Source organism: Carcharodon carcharias, chromosome 7 (genome assembly GCF_017639515.1).
Source record: "Carcharodon carcharias isolate sCarCar2 chromosome 7, sCarCar2.pri, whole genome shotgun sequence".
Lineage (NCBI taxonomy): Eukaryota > Metazoa > Chordata > Chondrichthyes > Lamniformes > Lamnidae > Carcharodon > Carcharodon carcharias.
The window spans coordinates 24414360-24440074 of record NC_054473.1 but is presented as its reverse complement, the minus strand read 5'-3'; the positions used below and the strand labels follow the sequence as shown (position 1 = coordinate 24440074).

General features: G+C 42.2%; 1 protein-coding gene across 1 annotated transcript in view; it reads right to left on the bottom strand.

The window, feature by feature from the left end:
* LOC121279985 (inter-alpha-trypsin inhibitor heavy chain H3-like) overlaps positions 1-25240 on the bottom strand; it is a 101757-nt gene extending 76517 nt beyond the window's left edge. The window contains exons 1-8 of the mRNA XM_041191607.1: positions 25083-25240; positions 17449-17553; positions 15858-16020; positions 15641-15751; positions 15426-15554; positions 15225-15341; positions 5541-5709; positions 1714-1839 (exon numbers count right to left, since the gene is read on the bottom strand). Coding sequence (XP_041047541.1) covers positions 1714-1839; positions 5541-5709; positions 15225-15341; positions 15426-15554; positions 15641-15751; positions 15858-16020; positions 17449-17553; positions 25083-25222 — 1060 coding nt within the window. The 5' untranslated portion in view covers positions 25223-25240. The remainder of the gene's footprint in view (positions 1-1713; positions 1840-5540; positions 5710-15224; positions 15342-15425; positions 15555-15640; positions 15752-15857; positions 16021-17448; positions 17554-25082) is intronic.
* Between the last annotated feature and the right edge of the window lie 475 nt (positions 25241-25715).

Here is a 25715-nt window from a genome sequence, read left to right as displayed (position 1 = left end):
TCCACCAAGAAAAATTGTCTGGAAGATCAACTCTATAATAAGCAGGCAATGAGGTTAAATCAGATTTGTTGCTGTATCTCGCCCAGTGATTGTAATCATCCAAGTTCATTAAAAAGAAAGGAATATATACTCATCCAAGATGTCACAGTTTGGCAGAAGCAATCCCTTTGACCCAGCCACAAATGACTGGTCTCAATATTTAGAACATCCCTCAGGTCAAAGTTTGTGCCTCTGGAAAAGTATGAAAAGAAACAGGAAGAATTTAACAACTCTCTGAATAAACTGAAGAACCAGTTGGCAGAGAAAATGCAGCAATGTTCAAGTTTCCAGGAGGAAACCAACAAATACAAGAAGGAGACAGAAAAGCTGAAGAATCAACTAAATGATGTGAAAGAGGCTTTGAAAGCAAAAGTCATAGAACTTTCCAAGATTCGAGTAGATAATGAAGCCATGGGTAGCTCAGCTACTGAACTAAGACAAGTTGAGATTGCATCTGAGAGAAGTCTGGCTGACAGTGAAGTCAAAAAGAAGGCCAAGACTAAATTCTGTGGTAGAAAGAAGACAAGTAGAAAGAGGACGCATAATTACTGATGAGGCATTGTCTTCGAACAAGGCTAAGTCTGATACTTCCCAACTTGGAGGGGAAGGTGGAGAAAAGTCAAGGGAACCAAAAAGCAACTCATGATTTGCATAGTCATGAGCGACAATTTACTGTTGGAGAAGCAGTATATGTAAAGAATTTTGCTGGAGGACCGAATTGGCAATGGTCTGGCCACAGAGGAAGCTCTGTGACCAGACCATTGCCATACCACGTGGAAGTGGAGGGCAGGATCACCTGAAACCATGTGGATCATTTAAGAAAAAGAGAAATACCCCAAAAAAATGAAGTTCCACCTGTAACCATTACTGAACCAGTGGTTCATGTTGAAGTTGCTCAACCAAGGACAGACATGCCCGATGTCTCTGTCGGAGTGGAAAACACTGAATTGCCTGTGCCTAATGACGTACCTAATGTTAATGCAGCTCCAGAGAATGTGGTTCCTGCAAAAGAAGCGGAAGTCGTAGAGCTACTACATTCCACATGGATCAGGAAACCACCTGAAAAGCTGAACTTGTAACTTCATGACCTGTGTTAGTATTGTAATGTCATGAGATGAATATCCTTGTAAATACAAAATGTACAGAAAAGTTAAAGGTGGGGGTGGTGTAGTAATTATAGTTTGATAAATGTAGGACTGTAGCTTTAAGAATAACTCTGGGATGTAAGATCACATGATCTGTGTAAACCAATGGGTTAGATGCGTGGGGAACCTATAGGAGAGAGTTTCTGTTTAGTTATAGAGTTTGATGCATACGTGTAGTTGCTGCTGCCATCTTGTAAATAAAGTTATATGTGACCACCAAGAAAAGTTGTCTGGCAGATCAACTTTATAATGCCAGGGAGATTTGTAATGGAGCCCCAAAGTTGTAAAATGAACAATCCCCCAATTCAACAATTTCTAGAAGATCCACTAGATGTTTTTTTTCCTATTTTTGTGTTTTATTATTTGAAGGCATCGGTTATGAAATATTACAATGTTTTCAAAGCACTTTTTATCAGCAGCAAAGGAAGCATCAGAATATAAGACCTGATATCACCTGTTTTTCCCCGTCCAGTTTCAAGATTTAATTCTGTTAGACAGATTTTCACATAAGGCATTTATTTCCACTAACCTTCATTTGGATCACCATCAGTTAACAAAATAATCATGGAGACGCTTCTTTCAGGCAAAAGCTTTTCTTTATGGGCATTGTCCAGACGTTTCACTGCTTCCAACATAGGATCATTTATATTTGTTCCTTTAACAAAAGGGAATATTACTTTATCTTTTAAAATTTTGCAGCGTGGATAGAAATTTATCTGGTTGTGTGAGACTACCTAAACCTAAATTGGCAACTAAATTTTAGATGTTAAAGCACAAGTTGATTGGTTGTTTTTAACCATCAGAAAATGTTCAATGGGATAAAATTCCAGCAAAATGAGCCATAAGTGCTCCTATGTCCAAAGCTGTAGACTACACCTAATCTGGTCGTGTTGCTGGTGCCACTGTCTGACAGCAGAGAGTGAACTGGCCAAAACTCATTCTGCTAAGGGCAGCCCGAGTTCAAGAGAGAACAACCTAATTCTCTGATGCAGTGAAGAAGGTCTTGGTGGATAGAAGAAGACACACCCTGTTTGGGGTAGAAATCATTCCAAGAAACACCACCACTACTGGGGGAAGAGATTTCTGAGCAAGTTAATGCCTGGAGCTTAGGTCTAAGGGCATAGTTGCAATGCAGAGGTTCAATGACCTTACCAGAGTTTGTGAGGTAAGAATCTTCCTTATTACTCAACAAGTCTTGCCCCATATTTGTACCATTTGCAGCCTCATTCCTTGCTTCCTTAAACTCTCCCAAAAACACTGCAACACACTAGAGTCCATTGCCTTCTCTCTGCACTTCTTAATCTCACTAGTACAACAACCATCACTTTCCCTTTCCTCATGTCTTACTCACAACATGCAAAATATATGATCATGATAGACAGAGTCTAAATGTCTCACAAGAATGACACTGAGACACGCTATTCGTTCTTGCAGATGAAGATTGTGCACTACTTGCAGCAGGAGACTACAATGGGAGAAGGCTGAGCCCATCTGTTTATCCTCTATCTTTTGGAAGAAACGTACTGACCATCACGGGCAGGGGTTAAGTGTTTTACAAACATGGTCATGATGAATGGCGATGCTGGAGGAGATATTGTGCAGGCTTTCTTCACAGTTTATCTGTTATTTCCCTTTTTACTTCCATTTCTCCACATATACTCTTCATGACAAGTTTTAGCCACTTCTAATTCTGCTCAGCTTTGACACTTTAAGTTAACCTTCGCCTGACCCTTTCACTTCAGGTGTTCAAAATTCAGACAGGCCTCTGGCAAGGCCACCCACCACACCCATCCAAAGTGTATTTTCCAACTAAAGGCTATTGCCTTGTTGACCAGTTGCCAGCTTGTGACCTGATAGAGTAGTTGGAATAAAGGCGGCAGAGAGGATAAAGGAATCATGACTACTGCAAGGAAATTGGGCACAAATCTGCATGATGTGCTGCCTGTGGACAAAAACCAGCTAGACGATGATTGAGTGGAATTCCTTTCCATTCATAAGGATGCTAAGCTGAAGATGGGGAGCACACAAGGCTATGTAGATGCATTCTATGGTACTTGGCAGTCCATGAAGCCTGCAATATGCAAGAAGTATTATTTTGTCCTGCTTTGCTCTATCTCTTGTGAAAGAGATGTAGTTGTTCCGCCTGGCCTAGAGAGCTCAGTGATCTCCTAGATACAACGGTGAACAGCAAACTGCAAGATGACACTGATGCTGCCTGCTGCATCTTGGATTTTGCCTGTTGCTAAAAGCTGAGGACAGGGTGACGTTGACAGCCACAGGCAATTCTGTTCATGCCCTGGTGCAAGGTTGGAGTCGTTGATGCAGCAGGCGTGTCTTAGCTTGGTCATTATCTTCTTGTGAAGCAAAAGTGTTTGGTACATTGCTCCAGAGTGAAATTGGAGAATTTCTCCTTGCAGACCAGCTATAGGTATGGCCTCCTGCACAGTACTCTCTACCTTCTCGTCTCTCTTCTGGTCACTCCTGTTTCTTGACTGCTTCCCCCTCATTCCAGCCTGAAGGCAGTTGTGCCAAACCACGCATAATTGTGCTGAAAATGTTTTGAAAGCAGCCAAAAGCTGTGTAGCCCCATAAAAAAGCTGGAACAATTCAGACATTACTTGTAGAAGTCAGAAAATAGTCTAAAAAAATGCCCTGAAGTTAAACTGCAGCCTAGAAGGAAAAACCCACAATGAACCTGCGTATAAAGGATGAGCTAGTTAAATAGCTCTCTGAACGGTCCGTGCTATCTTTTAGAGCTACAGTTTGCAGAATGTGTTTATCTTGTAGTGAGCCAGATGTGAGGACAGACCAATTTCACAAAAGGGTACTACAATAAGGTGGTGGTGGGTGGCGCCTCCATCAGTAACCTTCTTTAACATCAGGCACCCTTCCCAAAAGAGATCTGACCCCTGCGGTGGCTCCCTTCCCCTACTTGGACTCTCCACAGAGACCCTAACCCTCCTCTGTCCATCCTCCCAGGTCTCACCTACTCTCCCCGCTCTAAGACCCCCAAAACGTACCTGGTCCTGGACTCCTGGGACTTAGGCTCTAGGGACTATTTGTAGTCCCAGTGCTGACCAATGCAGTTCTGGCGCTGCATGGACTAGAGAGCTGCCAACCAATCAGATTGGTTGAAGTGGGACTTCCTCTTGACTGAAGTTCCACCTCCAGCCAGTTAACGCTCATTGGAGCATGAAATGGCTGCAGAGTAACAAGTATGGACAGGGATATATTTGCCGCTGAAGGGAAACTCCACCATCCGAGATATCCTGGCCATGGACAATGCATTCCAATATACCTGTACTGGCAACTTCACTTAGTAGTAGTAACCTTACCTCAGTCAGAATGTTGTGTGTTCATGCCCCACACTAGAACTTGAACACACAACATTTCAGTGCAGTATTGAAGGAGTGCTACATTGGCAGGTGTCATCTTTCAGATGGAAATTAAACCTAAACCCTATCTGCCTGCTCTTCTGCACGTAACAGATTCTATGGCACGTTTTGAAAAAGAGTCCTGAGGTGGAACTTTACAGCCCCATTGCGATGGGTGCGGGGCCATAAAATGTGGTGAGTCAGTCAAAAGTCCATTGATTTCAGCAAGATTGTAAAATCCCGCTGATGTAAAATTCTGCTCTTGGTCAGAATTGTCCTTCAACCAATATCAACAAAAACAGTTACTGGTCATTTATCTCATTCGTATTCATGGGACCTTGCTGTGTGCAAATTATCTACAGCATTTACCAATATAATACCAGAGGCTACACTTCAAAAGTAATTTACTGGTTGAAAAGTGCTTTGTTAAGGGGAGGTGGTGATGTAGTTGTGTTGTCACTAGCCTGGTACTCCAGGTACCCAGGGCAATGCTCTGGGGTGGGGGGCTTGGGTTCAAATCCCACCACAGCAGGTGGTATAATTTGAATTCTAATGGTGACCATGAAACCATTGTCAATTATTATAAAAACCTATCTGGTTCACTAATGCCCTTTAGGGAAGGAAATCTGTTGTTCTGATCTGGTCTGGCCTGCATGTGACTCCAGGCCCACAGCAATGTGGTTGATTCTGAAATGGCCTAGCCAGCCACTCAGTTCTCAAGGGCAATTAGGGATGGGCAATAAATGCCCACACCCCATGAATAAATTTAAAAAAAACATTTTGAGGAAGTGAAAGGTATTATGAAAAGTTTATTTTAACATTTTAAAACAGAAATAACTCAGAGTATAAATCTCCTGCAGAGAAAAATTGGCGGTATACTTTGAAGAATAAGTACCCCCTATATTTACCTTCTCCTTTAATGAATTTTGAAGTAAAGTACAATACATTCTCATTTTTTATTGTAGTAAACTGTAATCTTTACCTCCTCTGGCTGAAATGGTTTGCACAAAATCTTTAGCTTCAGTCACATTGTTCCGAGTTGCTTGAAAAATGGAATTTCGCCATGTTCCAAAAGAATGATCAAAGATAATAATTGCAAAATGATCCTTTGTGTCCATATCATCTAAAATTTTTACAAGAGCTTCATTTGTCTGGAAGGGACAAAATATCAATTTGCAACTGTAACTTAAGAGCATCAACTTTAATACACACTAATTGTAGTACTCAACAGACTTTGATGCCATTTTTCTTGCTGTGGTGCTGTGCCATGAGGATGGCCCCTAGGAATCACAGCTGAACTCACAAAGAATTTTGACCAAATAATTTGAATTTGGCTTGCATTGCAGTTCAATAAATGTTTAAGCCAAATGTTATCATATTAACAATATTAAGAATGTTGAAGTACAACATATTCTAGTCTGAATTTAATCTAGTAAGATTTCTGCTTATATTCTTAATGAGGTCTTTGTTAGGTTAGAGTGAATATGCATCTATTATTTCCTATTGATTCAAAGTGAGAATGCATCGGTGCTCTCTGTCCATCAGTGAAAGTGCAAACCCTGGACTGAAATAATCAGTGTTTCTGGCATAAATTGATAAATGTTCACCTGATGACATACTTCATAACATAGAATGGAATTTTACGCTGATTGGGTGGGCATGTGCCCGACCCTATCGGGTGTGAAATTACGCAATATTTCGGTTGGCAGGCGCATGCTAAATGTCAGAAGCATGCCCCCAACAATTAGGACGGCAATTAAGCCCATTAACAGCGCAATTGTCTGTCATTTTACCTAGTCCATCCGATCTTAAGGACTGGCGAATTGGCCAGGAGGCCTTTGCATTTTTCATGAAACATCATCCAGGGGCAGGATGAGGCTTCCATTATTAAATAAAATAAAAATAGAAATCTGTGGACAGCACTTTTATAATCTATTTGTTCAGGTGTATGATTGTGATGCTTGGACATTTTTTTCCTGATTTTAAGATCTTTGGGCAGTATTTTGCCCTCCTCGGGTGGGCTCGGTGGTGGCGGGGGGTGCATTCAGGAAGCCCATGATGGGGGCCTGAACGCAATTTCAAGCTGGTGGGCTAATTTAGGCCCACCCAGCATGAATGCTAGTTGGAGAACCTCCAAGAAGGGGTGGGCGGGGGAAGGGGCCTGTTGTCCGCTGTCTCTAGGGCGACCCGGCAGCCAGTTCAAAAATGGTACAGGCAGCCCCAGGGAGGCTGTCCACATTGGAGTTGCAGCAGCGACTTGGCTGCAAACAAGGATGCAGAGACCAGGCGGGAGGTGAGGTTGGCTGGGCACTCGGCCTCCTGTTTTTCCAACGAGTGCCTTGCCTCTCGTACCCCCCCCCCCACCTCCTGGAGGCGGTGGCTGCCAGAAGGGACACCCTTGACTCCAGATATGGGAGGAGGAAGCCACCACACCTCACCAAGAAGACATGGGAGGAGGTGGCATCCTGGGTGAGTAGCCATGACACGGTGTGACGCAAATGAGTGCAGTGCCGGAAGTTCTTCAATGACCTGCTGCACTCAGGAAAGGTCAATACCGTGTTGGCATGGGTCAGTGTGTTGAATTGTTTTGGGCTGGCCATCCCCTGTGGAGCTCAAGGGTGTTAGAGTCTGAGTGCCACCTGTGAATCATGCCAGAGCCAGCCAAGGGACTGAGCCATGGCTGCTTTGACTGAGTGTCTTGTGGCTCGAGGGCCACAGCTCGGATGTGCCCTGCAAGGTGCTCCTCAGCTGGGATTGGCCAGGCTGCAATGGCACTGCAGGTGGAAGTGGACTAATCAATGCTCCTCTGTCCTTTCAGGAGAAGACATCCCATAACAATATTGAGAGGTTGTGGACTAGCAGAGGACCCCCATACCTCCTCATCCTCTCCCAGCATGAGCAGGAGTCCTTGGAGCTCACGAGGCACCATGCACCTCGATCAACCGGCCACGATGAGGCTGGGGTGTCAGATGAAGGTAAGAGTGCAAATGCACTGAAGTGAGAGTTTCGGATGGTTCAAACATTCTTGTGCAGTCTCATCATTGATGGGAGCCTCCAGTCTGGATTCCTTATTGATCATTGAAAGACAATGGCACCAAGAAGCACACCTCTATTGTCTCACTAGGGTGCCTGACATGCATTGTGACAGTGTCATGATTTAAACTAATGACATGTCCTTCTTTTCCCTTAGATCTGCCACCGAGCAGTGAAATGCATGACCTCCAGGAGCTACCCCTGATCCCGGAGGACCACCATGCTCCCCAAATACCTGCGTCACACCCAATCTCTGAAGCAGGCGCCAACACAGATACCATCGCCTCGGTGGGCATTAGGCCAGTAGCTAGTATCTCAGTGCACGTTGCTGAGGGCACTTCACACTCGCTTGAGGTGCAGGCAGAGGCAGAGAGTGTCCAGGACACCAGCAGTCTGAGGACTGCTGGAGAGCAGGATGATGCTCAGCCGAAGGCAGATGATGAGCCTCTGGAATCATCCATTAGGCAGCAGATATGGCAATCACCTTATTAAAGACAATTACTAGTTAAACAGGTGATGGGCATTGATTATCCCATCTAAACAGAATAAAAAGATACAGCTGGAACAGTTTGTGTGGAAGCTACTTTGAAGTCAGTAGTACTGAGGGGTTGTCTTGAAAATAAATGAGCTTGAACCAAAAGACCATCCTAGATTAATTCTTCCACCACAACCTCTTATTGTGAATAACATGATGGCAGAGGATAAACTTTAAGCTTTTCTGACTGATTGCTGTGTATGATGATTTTTGTCTCAATTCTCTGAGGGACAATTTAAGTTATGGAATGGCAGAAGGATGGTGCAAAATCGCAAGCTTTGACTATCCACCAATTTTTTCTGACTCTGAACCTTATTAGCAAAAGAAGGCTGAAGTTGAAATGTGGACTGGGGTTACTTCCATTCCCCAGAAGAAGCAAGGTATGGCCTTTGGCATTATCATTACCAGCCAAAAATAAGGTAAGGAGTAAGGTATCTTCAGAGTGGAAAGTGGATGATTTGGATCATGAAGAGGGATTGAACCTTCTGTTACTATTTTTGGATAAGTTTTACAAAAAGGATGAGTTATTGGAAGTGTATGAAGCTTGGATGATCTTTGATAGGTTTAGGAAAACAGATGATCAGTCCATGGAAGAATATATCATGGATTTTAATAAATGGTACAGGAGACTACAGAGATTTGAACTTAAAATTCCAGAATCGGTATTGACATTTAAATTACTAGACTGTGCACACATTTCTTACACTGATAGTCTTTTAGTACTAACAGTGGTTCAGTTCTGGGGGAAAGAATCTCTCCTAGATCAAGTGGCTGCTGCCCTAAAATAATTTCTGCAGAAAGAGTTGTTCCCTGCCACTTTCTTAGCAAATGCGAACAACTATCTTGTGAAACAAAGGATGGAGGATTCAATGGTGGCTGAATTTTAAGGTCGACCAAATATTAGACAATGATTCCAATACAAAGATGTGGTTAATGACAAGAGGTCTGAAAATGGTTGTAAATCTAGCCAATTTGAGAGACAGGACAAGAAGCGTGTCTGGGATGGTGACTGTAGGCGTTTGAACCCAAAAAATGCACAGGGAGTGGTTAACTGGTATTTTTGGTGTGATTCCCAGTATCATTATGTGATAAACTGCCCATAGCAAAGGAATTGTGTTTTTGAAGTGATCCACAAGATGTATTCATCTGAAACTGGAAATGATCATTGTGACTACCATGAAATTTGTATTGATCATGGAGAGTTTGAATCCGATGATGAGTACTTTGGTAGATTCCTTCAACTGTGCAGTTCTGGACAGTGGTTGCACTTCTACAGTCTTGACTGCTATCTGGAGTCTCTCAATGAGGTGGAAGGTCAAGGAGTATGAAAGCTCTACCTGCATCAGGTTTGGAGATGACAATAAATTAATGTCCTCCCTCATAAGATAGCAGGGATCAATCTGTTTATTAGTACTGATGTGGTTTCTAGTGAGGTACCGCTACTATTGAGTTGATCTGCAGTGAAGGCTCAGATGACGCTAGATGTGGAAACCCAGAAAGCATTGTATGAGTTCTGACAGTGGACCAGAAAATGGTCGTGACCCTAGAAAAAAACCAAGACTTGCTAACGGGGTTCTGCTCACATGGGAGAAAGGTTATATAGTAGTAGTCCAGAAAGGGAGAGGAATGTGAGTAGAGGCCGAGGCTTAACAAGGACAATGACTAGAGAGCAAGCTATGAATCTCAATAGGAGTAGAAGTCCTAATGACCGAGAGATTCTAGTAGCTGCTAATGAAGGAAGCCAAATGGAAAGAGTTAGAAAGCTGGAAAGGAATTTGGGGTATGTTCTGAAATACCTGACAGAGGAAAGCCAGCTTTATCTCAGATGGATCTGTACAGAAAAGGTACAGATAAGGCCAAAGCAAGATTAGTAGCCTGAGGCTTTGAAGAGAGACCAGGAGATCAGGATGTCAGAATGGACTTGCCTACTGCAGGGAAAATGAGTTTGAAGATTGTTTTAGCTATATTGGCATCCTATTCCTGGGAATGCAAATAAAAGCTGTGTTTTTACCGTGGGTGAAGTTTCAAAGGGAAGTTATTTTAAAACCACCCAAAGAAGCTGGGGATGTAGAAGGAAAGCTATGGAAATTGAGCAAGTGCGTTTATGGATTGAATGATGCGTCAAGAGTTTGGTATTTTTCCGTGAGGTCTGAAAACAGGTTGCATTCAGTCAAAGGCAGACCCCACAATGTTCTACTGGTACCATAAAGAGAAACTAGCTGGAATCTTCATCATGCATGTTGATTTCCTGTGGGGCGCTCTGCAGAATTTGAACAATGGGTAATCAAGAAGATAAAGAAGGAATTCCAGGTTGGAAGTCAGGCTTCAGGGGCCTTTAAATATATAGGTTTAGACATTAAGCAGAGCAAGTTAGGAGTGACATTGAATCAACAATCTTATCTAGAAAAATGTTAATCATATTCTAATAACTCATGGTAGATCCTCACAAAAAGAGGATCCTGCTACCAAGGAAGAAATGGAACAGCTAAAACGCTTGGTCAGGCAGTTGAACTAGTTGTTCACTCAGACTAGGCCTGACGCTAGTTATGATATATTGGAGCTAAGTACCATGATGAAACATACTATAGTTGAGCAAGTTCTGAGAGCAAATAAAACACTTAAAATTAAATTCTGAGAGATGTGTGCTCAAGTTTCCAGCCTTGGGTGATCCAGAAGATGAGTTTGGTCATTTTTAGAGATGCTTCACATGCCAATCTTCCAGATGGGTACTCTAGCACAGCAGCATCTATCATATTCTTGGTGGGAAAGATTGATAAATGTTGCCCGCTGGCTTGGGAGGCAAAGAAAATAAAAAGGGTTTTGAAAAGCACCTTGGCTGCTGAAACGCTGGCCTTGGTAGAAGCATTAGATATGGGGGTTTACTTATCCAATATACTGACAGAAATATATAAGGGGCAATGTGGAAAAGGTTTGCCCATAGAATGTTATGTTAACGGGTCTCTTTGGGGCAACGTTCATTCCATGAAAAGTGTCACTGAAAAAAGGCTAAGAATAGTCCTAGTCAGCATAAAGGAAATGTTAGAGAGAAGAGAGATCTCTAAGATAAAATGGGTTGACACAAATCACCAACTATCAGATTATTTTACAAAAATAAGTGCCTGCTCTAAGAAATTATTAAGTGTATTGTAAGAGGGGTGTCTTATTTTATAATGATGCAATGAAAAAAAGCTTTGTTTTATAATTGATTATATATATATATATTTGGTAACAGAAATATGGGAATTATATATGTGAAAATAGGATACATTATTTTCTTCTGTTTTGTTTTTAAAAAATGTTCTTTAAGTTCTTAAAGTTTTAATTTAAAAAGAGGAGAATCTGTCAATATGGCAATCACCTAGTTAAAGACAAGCTAGTTAAAGACAAGCTAGTTAAAGACAAGCTAGTTAAAGACAAGCTAGTTAAAGACAAGCTAGTTAAAGACAAGCTAGTTAAAGACAAGCTAGTTAAAGACGCGATGGGCATTGATTATCCCATCTAAATCAAATAAAAGATATAGCTGTGTGGAAGCTATTTGGAAGTCAGTAGCGCTGAGGAGTTGTCTTGAAAATAAACCAGCTTGAACCAAAAGACCAGCCTAGATTAATTCTTCCACCACAACCTCTTATTATGAATAACATGCTGGAGGATCTGGCAAAGATCCAAGAGGGTATGCATGCCATGATCTCGGTTGTGGAGGAGTCCCTGTGGAGCGTGGGCACTGCATTGAACCTCGTGGCTGAGTGCAATGCCTCCTCCATGGAGAGAGTGGTGACTCTTATGGAGAGGCTGCTCCAGGAGCAGAATCATGGGTTCCTGGGGTTGCGTTTGGACCTGCAAGCCCTCACACAGGCAATGTCCTCAGCTGGTCAGTGTCCATGTGAGATGGATGGGGCACCCAGTATCCCAGCTAGGTGCCCATCCAGCAATGGTGAGCAGGGAGGTCCACAGCGCCCTTGTGTTGGGCCATGAGCTGCTTGTTGTCTCTGTGGGCTCCTCTCAGGGCTATCTGGATGATGGCAGCAGCTCCTCTGTCCCTCTGCCAGTGACTGTGGCATCTGATGAGGTTGCGATGACTGGGGAGATGCAATCTGTGGCAATGGCCGCTCCCTTTCAGGCAGGGCCAGCACAGGCTCCGCTGGCCAGAGGACGACATCTGAGGTCATCAAGGCAGCAGAGTCAGCAGGCTGTCTCCAATGCCAGTGCCAGCGAGGTGGGAGAACCTAGACATAGCAACCGCTATAAGTTTAAAGCAAGAGAGACTGGTCACGGGTGATCTTTTGTTCCCCCATTTTGTTTTTCTTTTTTTAATGGTGTGACTACCAATACTGTATATTGTTCCATTCAATACTATGTGAGTTCCAACATTAAATTACATTTACCTTTGTGTTATTGGCCTGAGTATGCTTCATTTATTTTGTAGGTGCAGGGTAGACCAGTATGAAATGCAGTATGTGGGTGGCTCAAAACTTTATTGCACAGGCACTGGGTGTATCTTGGGGGCCAAGGAAAGGGTCATTTCTGTGATCCAGGATGGAGGCAGCAGCCCTAGCATGAGGTGGTAGTTTTTATTTGGCAGTTCTTCGTAGCTGAAGGAGTGTTGGATCAAAGCGTCCCTGAGGTCCCTCCCTCCCTGGAGGTTACCAAGATCTGGCTCCACGTTCTCCTCACTGTTCTCATCTTCTGACTCACTACTGGACTCATCATCTGGGGCCTGTGCAGCTGCATCAACATTCTCTTCCTCCAGTGGCTCCTCCCTTGCCAGTGCCAGATTTTTGGAAAGTGGAGCATGCAACCACTATCAGTGACACCGCTCTGGAAGGTATTGCAGTGGTCCCCTTGAACGGCTCAGGCATCGGAAGCACATTTTGAGAAGACCTATGGTTCTCTCTGCCGCTGCCCTTGTGGAGACATGGCTCCTGTTGACTCCTGCTCCACCTCTGTTCTTTGATGGAAGAGAGGCGTCTTGAGCCACTTTATCAAGGAAAAACCCTTGTCACCCAGCAGCCATCCAGTCGGGCTGGAGCACTGAAGAGCCTCAGCACTTGGGAGTGTCTCAGGATATACGCATCATGGGAGTTGCCAGGGTATTTTGCACAGACTTGCAGAATCTGCATCCTGTAGTTACACACTACCTGTATGTTTATGGAATGGAATCCCTTCCCATTTACGAAGGCACCGGGCTAACCTGCTGGTGTCTTGATGGCCACATTTGTGCAGTCGATGACACCCTGGACACGGGAATCCAGCAATCCCTGCAAATCCTTTGGCTTGCTCAGCCTGGCTAGCCTCGTCCGTATGGAAATGAACAAAAGTCAATACCCGTCTGATTAGAACTTCTTCTGTCACCAGCTTGACGCAACTGTGGACAGCTGATTGGGAAACTCCACACACATCCTCCACTGACCCCTGGAAAGAGCCAGAAGCATAGAAATTGAGGGCCACAGACTTTCAGAACCACTGGCATGGGGCATTCACCCACATAGTCGGAGCTGATCTCTGACCCAATCATGTGACAAATGGAGGTCACTGTCTCCCTGGAGAAATGGACCCTCCTTCGGCATTGCGCGTCGGACATATTGAGGTAGCTGCATCACCGCCTGTAAACCCTGGCAGCAAGATAGTAGCGTCCTCTGTGCCCCCTTCTGCCTTGGTGTACCTGCTGGCCCTGTGCCCCTTGTGCCTGCACCTCTCCTCCCACAGTTCCTGAAATGAAGCCGGGAAATGCTAAGAATGAAACCCAGATCAGAGATTTAGCTGACACTAGCAGCAAGTTATCTCCAAAACTCCTTGCTACTCACATTGACAATGCTGCTGACCCTTTTTTATCCCGCCCGTGGATGAGGTTTTGCAAATTGAGGACTGTCCGCCTGCCTGTTCTGCCTGTGCAATGAGCGACAAACTGCACAGACAATGTTAAATCGACATCAAATCGGTTGTCAAAGGCCTTAACTGGCCTCTTAGTTAATGGTGGATGTGGCTCTGACTCCTGCGTGCACCAGTCAAGCGGAATGTTGCACATCATTTTATGCTAGTTCCGGTCAGGCACATTCCCGCCTGATGAGTGGAAAGTTCTGCCCTTTATTTCCTGGATTTCGGGTCTTCAGTTTCCTGAGGCAGCTTTCAGGGCACTTTCTGTCAGCACTGGCCCACGTTGACATCATTGCCCTCCCTCCGCCCACCCCCACCCCAGCAACTCTGAGCTTTTCAGTGCGCATTTCATGCCTGCTGGCTATTAACTGGCCAGCCAGCGTGAAATCGTGGTCAGGGGTGGATCACAGTCAGCGTTCTGTTTCCCAACCCATTTCCAGGCCCACCGATCGCGCCTGCCCACTGAGCTGAAAATTCGGGCTATAGTGTTTTCTTACTGCTGAAGCAGGACACTGGAGCACCAAAGCAGAATACCACTGAGATGGATCACACAGACTCAACCCTCCTTGTCACTAGAGATGCCCATGTCCATCAGCTACCTGTGCAGCAGCACTGGACGAAGATGCAGCCCAATCAAGGGGGGAAGAATTTGAGGGATTCTTTTCATTGGAACACTATCATGTGCTTCCTAGTGATCAGTTGAACACCATCTGGTGTCAGCTATGGCTCAACGTAGCATGCTTGCCTCTGTATCAGAAGGCGACTCATGCACAAAATCTAGGTTGACACTCCAGAGCCCTACAGAGAAAGTACCACCTTCCAGATTAGATGTTAAATGGAGGCCCCATCTATCTCTCACATGGATGTAAAAGAACCCATAATACTACTTCAAAGAAAAGCAGGAGAGTTCTCTCTGGCATCCTGGCTAATTTTAACCCTTAACCAATGCCACTAAAACAGATTACCTGGCCATTATCACCTTGTTGTTTGTGGGACCTTGCTGTGTGTAAATTGGCTGCTGTTTCCTACAACAATGACTACACTAATTACATTGGCTGTAAATCACTGAAAACTGCTATATAATTTTTTTTTTTCCTTTCTCAAGTTGATGGATATGTGAAACAACTTAGTCCTCTTTTAGGCACAGCTTGTGTAAAGGTCAGGTAAGAAAAGAAAGAAAAACAGGAACTTCCATCCTTCCCACCTGCACCAAAATACTTTTCTTACCTGACGCATTTTAGCCCCCGACATAGATCCACTGTGGTCAATCACAAAGATGACATTTTTAGGAATCCTGGATAGATTAACAGGTGCAAAATGATGTACAAAGTATCCATTTACAATCTGAAAAAAAACAAAATATAAAATAAAAATCACCAGAATAAAGAATCCTATGAGACTTTGATTTTAAGTATAACTTTCAATTACCTGAACATTACCAGCAGACAGGTCTCTATTGACATCATACTCTATGATGAAGTCTCCGTCCAGAATTGTTCCATGACAATTAGGACATTTACGCTGTTGTTCAAGTGTTGGTTTGAAGGAAACATGTCCCTGAATGAAGCAGTGACTCAATGTTAAATTTTATAGTTATTATTTAGGTAAAGTTTTTCTGAAAGACAATATACAAAGCCACCTACCCTTGTTGCAGTAAGAGTCTTTTTCACAATTGAAGTTAGATTATTTTTTAGAAAATTTGCATCAACATTCAGGAAGGCAATGCCTTGTGGTTCAAAAACATGTACATCAATCTGGAAAAAGCAATTCAAAATTTGAGAGAATTTAATTATCAAATAAGAAAATCAAAAACAGCCATAACTAAAACATATTAGTAATGTTGCTGCTTTAGAAATGTACCTGGAAATGTTTGACAAGTTGCTGAGGTTTTACTCTGATATTCATCTCGTATTTCCCCAGGTTCCGTTTTAATAATTCTTCATATGTTAGTTCAAATGTGACTTTTTTGGTTGGTCCAATATTTATTGATACTTTAAACTTCTCCATTTTTCTTCCAGCCACTCTTCATAAATTAGAAAATAAAAAGCAGGAGTTAAAATGTTATACAAATATGATATTAGATATATTGAGGAAGAAGTTCTCATTATCTTGCTGTCCCACTGTGAGGTTTACATCATAATGACAAGGGCTGCATAAAGAATATCCAATTTTGGGGATAGCTAAAAGTAATGCCTTTCACAACCACAGGATGTCCCAAAATACTTTTCAGCTGCTGAATTACTCTTGAATTATTATCATTGCTGTAACGTATGGAAACATGACAGTTAATTTGCATCCAACAAGGTCGAACAAACAGCAATGAAATAAATGACCAGATAATCAGTTTGAGTTGTTGGTTGAAGGAATAAACTCAAATGGAAAGAAGAAAATAATTTCACGGCATAATTTAATCTCAGTTTATAGTTTATGAATTACTCAAGTAGATCAGAACCATGTGGTCGCTCCCCTCTATCCATTATTCTGTATAACATCAGAGCTCAATGATACAATTGTTACGATTGATGCAATTGGTATCATATGGTACCAGTTTAGTTATTGATATATCTCAGCAAAGGATTTAACTGGAACTACGCCAATGAGTTCATGATTTGATCTGAGCATAACTTGTGCATGTTGCTAGTAGCACAAGTAAATTTTTCCAGATGTAAAGTATTTCTATGAACGCTTGCCTCTTGCTATGACAGAATGCCAAGAATTGGTGAGCACCTTCTCAAGGGCAATTAGGGATGGGCACTAAATGCTGGCCTAGCCAGTGAAGCCCACATTCAATAAAAATGAATTTAAAGATTGTGCTGTCCGCAAATCAATATTTGAATAAAAACCCTGCCTGTGGTGCATGGGTGCTTCCTGTGTATGTTTTCCCCTTTCCCAGAAATTGGTATGATGCACATCATGCATTATGGCTCACTGCCCTTCCTTCCAATTGGGTTTGCTTGCTTTACACCTATAGATTGGGTGGAAATAAAAACTTACTCATTCAGTGTGCATAATGTAAATAAGCTAATCAGAAGCTATTTAATTAGGTGGAGTGTTTGTGATGTTCCATTACTAGCAGGGAATCCCTGAGTGCAGGCAATGAACGTAGGAGATGGGACCACAATAATGTAACCCAATTTCCAAAGCACCAATCTTAGCTAGTTTCCTGTTGGGTGCTCAAAACATCAACATCAACCCTCATATTGGGAGATTTTGAAAGATACATCTGCATATATTTAATGAAGCATTAGCTAGTGGGTTGAAAACTGATTTGGCAAGAGGTGATGATGAATGGACAATGGTTTTGCTATTGTGGATGGGATGAGAGGCACTGCCCACTGGAGTTTCATGTATTTATCCTCATTTTAAACTGAATTTCATTCATCAGGTAGTGTGGAAAATAAATTAATGAAGGGACGGTGTCGTAATTGAAGTGGTATGAATTTGTTCTTACTTTACAAGCCCTGCAGTCTGTCCTCGTGAAACTGCTTGCTGGTACTGTTGCTGAGCAACCTCTTTCTCTTTCACAGCTCCCACAAATGTTACTCCTTCTAAAGTCCTACAGAGAAAAATCACATGGATGGTACAACAGGAATCTCATTCATTAATTTTCTCTCATACATGGTCTTCTACATTTTCTTTATTTTGAAAAAAAGTCTGAACAAAATACAAATTAGGTTTATAATAATTACATCACATTTGGCAAAACGTTTAGCTATCAGGATATATGTTGAGTAAATATTTATTCTTGGAAAGCAGGGGATAGGGGAAAGAGTTATTTTGTATAATTATTCACTAATACACTCAATTCATATTAACATAGATACCTTGCAGAACTTATTCATCTTCGTTACCAGAAGCTAATTAGCAGATTTAACCCACTTAATTTTATTTATACTGTTTAAAGAGAAAGATTCACACTATTTTAATATGCTTCAAATTATTGATTTCTGTATCATATTTTAATACATAGTTGTGCACCTAGTGGGATGACCTTGAAAATACCAGGTGGACACTGGATGGGCATGGATGCAGAAAAATGAGTGGAAGGTTGTCTTGGAAACAGAGTTGAGGATATCTCTGATAGAAAGAAACTAGACAGGAGAACCCTAGAGGCGGGGAGTAAGGAGGAGAAATTTCAGGAACTGGGAGGGGCCAATCCCAGAGTGAGAGGAGTTGCAGATATCTTGGAAAGATGTAGCAAATGGAAAGAGGAAAAATGGTTTTAAGGGCACAGCAAACTCAAAGGAAATAAAGATGGGATGTTGGAGAACTCAAAACCATGGAACAGACAATCCCAGGAACATGAAATTTGCAGCAGTAGGAGACCAAATTGGTTGCAAACCTCCAGAAGAAACTGTCAGAGAGTAAAAGGAAGAGGGAAATGCTCCTTTGTGAACTGAATAGAATCAGCTGGGCTTTTCCAGATGCAAACAAATTATCAAGTGTCAATTCTGAATTTTGAAATAGACAGAATTAATTTGAAATAGACAGAATTAATTTGAAATAGACAGAATTAATTTGAAATAGACAGAATTAATTTGAAATAGACAGAATTAATTTGAAATAGACAGAATTAATTTGAAATAGACAGAATTAATTTGAACCTAAAAGGATTTAAAATGGAACAAAAGGCGTTTGAAGTTTAATGAGCCACCCTATCTTGTATTTCACCCCCATCTATTTGTTATCTCCAGGTCAGTGAGAAGTATGCGAGGAGATAGGTGACTATGCCAGAGTGAGATGGAGACCAAATGAATAGCAATTTAGGCTCACATGGAATTTGGTGCATGGGGAAAAGAGGTATGGTATACATAGGAGTTACTTTATGTTGGGAGCAGGAGCAGCTAAGCAAAAATGGACCTGCGTGTAACCTCAACTTTGGAGCAGAGTTTGTAAAAGACAAAATTGAACAGTGACATCACCGGAAAACTAAGTTTATTGGTTGGTAAGAAACTGCTGTTATGGAGTGTCTTTAAACAGCTATAAATTAGAAAAGCATATTATTTTTAAAGGAGTAGCTACTTGGATTTCAGTAAGAAATTCTAGGAATTACGGGAAGTCAGGGCTAGTAATGTAAGTAAACCAAAGTAAAATAAAGTTAATGTAAAGGTCAGACATGGCAGGGCAGGTCGGTTGTGTGGAATGCTTGTCCTGTAATATATGGGAAGTCGTGAACACTACTGGTGACCTAGACAACCACATGTGCAGGAAGTGCTGCCAGTTGCAGAAACTTGAGCTCCAGGTTTGAGCTGTGGCTGGAGTCACTGTTGCATGTCCACAAGGCTGAGAGCTACATGGATAGCACATTCAGAGAGGTGGTCACACCACAATTTAGGAGCATGGAGGCAGAAAAGGGAATGGGTGACTGTCAAGTAGTCCAAGAGAACCAGGCAGGTATTGCAGCAGTCCCCTAAAAGCCCACTCACTAATTGGTTTTCTGCTTTGGATACTGGTGAGGGCATTGGTTCCTCAGAAGTCCATTCAGAGCCAAGTTTGTGGTACCACGAGCAGCTCGGCTGTACAGGAGGGGAGGAAGAAGAAAGGAAGCGCACTATTGATACGGGATTCATTAGTTAGAGGAACAGGTAGGCATTTCTGCAGCAGGAGATGTGACGCCAGGATGGTATGTTGCCTCCCTGGTGCCAGCATCAAGGATGTCACCAAACAGCTGCAGGACATTCTTCTGGGGGAGGATGAACAGCCAGAGGTCATTGTTCATATTGGTACCAGTGACTTAGATAGGAAGGGGGATGTGATCCTGCAGACAGAGTTTAGGGAGCTAGGTTTGTAGTAATCTCCAGATTACTCCCAGTGCCTTGTGCAAATGATTACAGAAATAGGAAAATGAGGCAGATGAATGCATGGCTAGAAAGATGGTACAGGGGGGAGGGCTTTAGATTCCTGGGACAGGCTGTGGGGGAGATGCCACCTTTACTAGCCAAATGGGTTGCACCTGAGTAGAGCTGGGACTGAGTTGCTTGCTCTTTTGCTAGTGCTGTTGGTGGGGGGGCCTTAAACTAACTTGGCAGGGGTGTGGGAACCAGGAGGGAATATTAGAGAGTAATACCAAGGTGCACAAAATACTGGAAGAGACAAATAGCACTAGAATAGTGAATAGCAAGTTAATAGGTGGAGTCGGTGTAAGGGAGAAAGTTGTGAAGTCTAAATCGGAGTTATACTGCATGTATGTGAATGCAGAGTAGTGTAAATGAGATCGGTGAGTTACATGGGCAGATTTCTGTGCGGAATTATGATGTTGTGGTTACTACAGAGACCTGGCTCAAGGAAGGGCAGGACTGGGTGCTATACATTCCTGGGTACAAGGTGTTCAGGAAAGATAAGACAGGAAGAAAAGGAGGAGAGGTGGCTGTATTGGTTAAGGAGAACATTGCAGTGCTGGAAAAAGAGGATGTCCAAGAGGGTTCAAGGACAGAATTTTTTGGCTAGAGCTAAGGAACAAAAGGGGTGCAATTACATTGCTTGGTGTAGTCTATAGGCCACCAACTAGTGGGAAGGATGTAGAGGACCAAATCTGCAGGGAAATTACAGAAATGCAAACATTTATAGAGTTTTTATAATGGGGGACCTTAATTACCCAAATATAGACTGGGATAGTAGTAGTATAAAGGGCAGAGAGGGGCAAGAGTTCCTAGACTGTGTTCAGGAGAATTTTCTACAGCAGTCTGTGTCCATTCCAACTAGAAAGGAAATGCTGCTTGACCTGGTTCTTGGAAACGAGGTGAGTCAAGTAGATCAAGTGTCAGTAGGGGAACATTTAGACAGCGATCATTATATCATAAGGTTTAGGATGACAGTAGAAAAGGACAATGGGCAATTCAGAATAAGAATAATTAACTGGGGGAGGGCTGACTTCAATGGGGCGAGAATGGAGCTGGGGCAGTTAGACTGGAACCAAAAGTTGGCATGAAAAACTGTAGCTGAACAATAGACTACCTTCAAAGAAGAAATGGTTCAGGCGTAGTCAAGGAATATTCCCTCAAAAGGGAAAGGTAGGGCAAACAATGCCAGAGGTCCTTGAATGTAAAATGAGATGGAAATTAAGAAAGAAGGAAAAGTGTGCTTATGACAGGTGTCAGGCAGAAAATACAATTGAGAACCAAGCTGAATACAGAAAGTTCAGAGGAAAGGTGAAGAAGCAAATTAAAGAAGCAAAGAGGAATTGAGAAAAGCCTGGCAGCCAACATAAAGAAGAATCTGAGTCTTCCATAGGCACATTAATAGCTAAAAGGAGGAGTAGGGCCAATTAGGAGCCAAAAAGGGGATTTACACGTTGAGGTAGAGGGCATGGCTGAAGTGTTAAATTAATACATTGCAACTGTCTTTACCAAGGAAGCAGATGCTCCCCAGGCCATGGTGACAGAGAAGGAAACTTTGTCACTAGAAGGGTTCAAAATTGATAAGGAGGAGGTATTGGATAAACTGTTGGTAATTAAGATTGACAAGGCACTGGAACTGGATGAGATGCACCCTATGCTACTGAAGAAAGTGAGAGTGGAAATTGCAGGGGCACTGGCTATAATCTTTCAGTCTTCCCTAAGCTCAGGGGAGGTGCCAGAGGACTGGGAAATTGCAAACATTATGCCCTTGTTCAAAAAAGGTTGCAAGGATAAGTTCAGCAATTACAAACCAGTCAGTTTAAGCTCAGTGCTGGGGAAGCTTCTAGAAACAATTCTTCAGGATAGAATTAATAGTCACATGGAAAAATTGTGGGTTGATTAGGTAAAGCCAGCATGGGTTTCTTGGGGGAAAATCATGTTTAACTAACTTGCTGGACTTTTTTGAAGAGGTAACAGAGCATTGATGAGAGTAATGCTGTTGATGTGGTGTACTTGTACTTTCAAAAGGCGTTTGATACAATGTCACAACAGACTTGTGGGAAAAGTTATACCTCATGGAATAAAAACAGCAGTAGCAACATGAAAACAAAATTTGCTGATAATAGGAAACAGCAAGTAATGGTTAATGGATGTTTCTCAGGCTGGAGGAAGGTTTGTAGTGGAGATCCCCAGGGGTTGGTATTGGGGCCCTCGCTTTTCCTAATATATATTAATGATCTAGATCTTGGTGTGCAGGGTCAATTTCAAAGAATGCGGATGATACAAAACTTGAAAGCATTGTAAACAGTGGATAGGACAGTGTAGGACTTCAAAAGGACATAGACAAGTTGATGGAGTGGGCAGATAGGTGGCAGATGAAGTTTAATGCAGAGAAGTGTGAGGCAATTCATTTTGGTAGGAAGAACATGGAGAGACAATATAAAATAAGGGGTACAACTCTAAAGGGTGTGCAGGAGCAGACTGACCTGGGGTGTATGTGCATAGATCATTAAAGGTGGCAGGACAGGTGGAGAGCATACAGTATCCTAGGCTTTATTAATAGGAGCATAGAGTACAAGAACAAGGAGGTTATACTGAACCTGTATAGGACACTAGTTGCCTGGGCGGCACACTTTAGGAAGGATGTGAATGCATTGGAGAGAGTACAGATGAGGTTTACAAGAATGGTTCCAGTGATGAGGAACTTCAGTTATGAAGATTGATTGGAAAGGTTGGGACTGTTTTCCTTGGAGAAGAAAAAGCTAAGGGGAGATTTGATAGAGGTGCTTAAAATCATGAGGGGGCTGGACAGAGTAGATAGTTAGAAACTGTTTTTCGCTTGTAACAGGATTGAAAGTGAGGGCACAGATTTAAAGTGATTTTCAAAAGGAGCAAATGTGATGTGAGAAAAATCTTTTTCACTCAGCGAGTGGAATTCACTGCATGGAAGTGTGGTGGAAGCAGGTTCAATCAAAGCATTGAAGAGGGCATTAGATGGTTATTTAAATAGAAACAATGTGCAGTGTTATGGGGGAAAAGGCAGGAGAATGGCACTGAGTCATAATGCTCATTTGAAGAGCAGGTGCAGATACAATGGGCTGAATGGCCTCCTTTTGCACTGTTACAATTCTGAGACTCTGTGAATTTATACCTCTTTTTTGGAATTATTTATAAATAATATAGTCAATTTTCAAATCCGAACTGAATATTCCAAGCACATTGAGTTCAGAGAATTAGAGCCCTTTATATATTTCCTGGAATTGCAAGTGGGAATTTGGTTTCTGTCCAGTGTAGTAAAGAATTAACCAAAGAGCCAACATAAATTGTGCCCTGTTGATTTGCGTAATGCAATAGCACATGGTTGTGCATTTGGAAACTAACTTGACAGCTTTGAACATAGCCTGAATCATCTGAGATATTGAGCAAGTGATTCCTCCTGTGCTCTCTGGAAGGTTCAGTTGGAAGTTGAAGACTAAGTTGTGAGATGGCAGGAGTTGGTGGTGGTGGCAGGGTGGGTATCGAGGGTGCACGATGGTACCAGATGATTTTAATGGAATGGATTTCTGGCAGATTAATTCCCACCCCGCCCCCCCCCCCACCCCCTGCCCCGGCCAACAGCTGTAGCAGAATGCTGCTCCACTCTATATATGCCTTTATAAGCCTCCAATCCATTTCCAATTCAGAAGAGAGCACAAAATGGCCACCTAAAGATTGGGTGACTTATGGCCCCCCCCTTTAGCTTCTAAGTGGTGGAGAGCGGATATTGGGAGGATTTTGTGGGAAGGATAGGATAAGTGTCTGGGGTCAAGGCTTTCCTTTTGGGAAGCAGCACTCCTGTTTGACCTGGCTCCACAAATATAAGTTACTGGCTTATCTTTTGCACCTCTTCATCCTTCTCTACAGCTGGGTCAGTCATGGTGGCTTTGCTGCTCATGCCTCCTTTAAAATGCAATCGGTGACCTATAGTGGTAATGGGTCGAAAGGGGAAAGAATGGGGCAAGTTCTGAGGTGGTAACGAACCTGCTCAGTTTTAAGTGCTCACCTGCCTGGTTTCTGTCAGACAGGCAGGGTAAAAATTAACCTCTAATTAAGAAGGGTATGGTCTGTAACAGTGCAAATTGGACATGACCAGTGGGAAGCCATTGTTTTTTATGGCCAAATAATATTTTATCCTTTCATAGTTCATGTCCTTCTATTATATGAATTTCTTTCATTTCAACTGGCATATGACTTTGGACATCGAATATTAAAACTGCAGCAAAAGAACTGGATATCAGTGACTATGGTAGAGTTATACCTTCAGGTTCTATTGATTTATATTGCTGTAGAATCCTGAGTTTTAAAATTGTATTCCTCACCTACCAGTTTATAGCATTTATAATTTAAACTATAAATTGTAACAGGACTGTGCAGTGAAACAGAGGTTGACTGTTTCAGCTTTAATACACATTTGCATTGATCCATTGGCCCCTGGGCTACAAGGCCCCAATGAATCACCTCTCATAGTATTTCTGCTCTTTCCTATTTCCTTTTTTTTGTATTTGAGTTTACCTGTTTCAATTTAACAAACTATTAGTTTATTCTCAGTGTTGTTTTCTTCATGAATGGATAAACTCTAAATCTATCAATAAGGAAGCAACAGTGAATACAGACTTTTCAAACCACAGTCTCCCCAAATTCAAGAAAATAATCAGAAATACAAACAACTCAGCCATTTCAAACATTCCTAATTCTAAACAGTTTATTTGTTAATGGAACTGGGTAGAGATGGTCAGTCAGTAGCAATGGTTTTGCAATGAGCAAAACACATCAAAAGCAAGGATAAATGTTTTATTTTTACTGATGATGAAACGCCCTCCATCATGCATTAATAAACCATGTGACATGATGAAACATTTATACATGCTGCAAATTATACAAGCAAAATGAATTTGTTGGGGTAGAAACATGAAGGTTTTTTTGATCCTTACTTTTATATACAATATATTTCAAATTTTCACACAGAGAAATGAAACTTTCACACTGTAGTTTAACCATATTCTTTTGGTTCTCCATTGGGTTTCTCTCTCTACTAAGAATAACCTGGCGCATATTTTCTAGTTTTTGCTATATGGTTCACAACTCATAGTATCACTGCTCGATCACAATATACATAATTATATTGCTCAGCCTAAGTGTATAACACAGAAGAACTGTTGTACAGGAGCCCATTCATGTTAATTTGACTGATACTGTAGCTGATACTCACATGCTGAAGTTGGAAATGAACGCTGTTTTGGGTAGTTCCACTTCAAAGAAAGCTTCCCTTGATTCATTTGCTCGATTTACCACCCGGCTGATTACCACATTGTGAGCAAATCGAGATGTTACTTTGCAATCAATCTTCATGCTATAGATTTCAAGCTCATCAGTCTGAAGGAAATTAAAGGGTATTGTTTCAAGGAAAAGTGATTGTTGAAAGAAAGTAAAATAATCAGAAAACTTAGACTTAAATTAGCATTGTATGCTGTTCTACTGAAACATTAGCGATAAAGGGCATCTAATATTTTTGCTTGTCCAGACTTCACTGCCAGAAGTCTAACAAAACAGGCATGGAAAAACGACAAACTGACGCGCAGGGCCAAAATGCTTATCTACAAGGTCTGTATCCTCAGCACCTTGCTGTATGGCAGCGAAGCCCAGACAACTTACACCTACTAAGAACAAAGGCTCAATAACCTCCATCTCCAATATCTACAGCACATCCTTGGCATCATATGCAAAGACAAAGTCACCAATATTTCAGACCTTTCTAGGGCAAACATGCCAAACAAGCACTCATCCAGCAAAGCTGCGCTGACTTGGACAGTTTGGGCCTATATCTATTGGAGTTTAGAAGAAT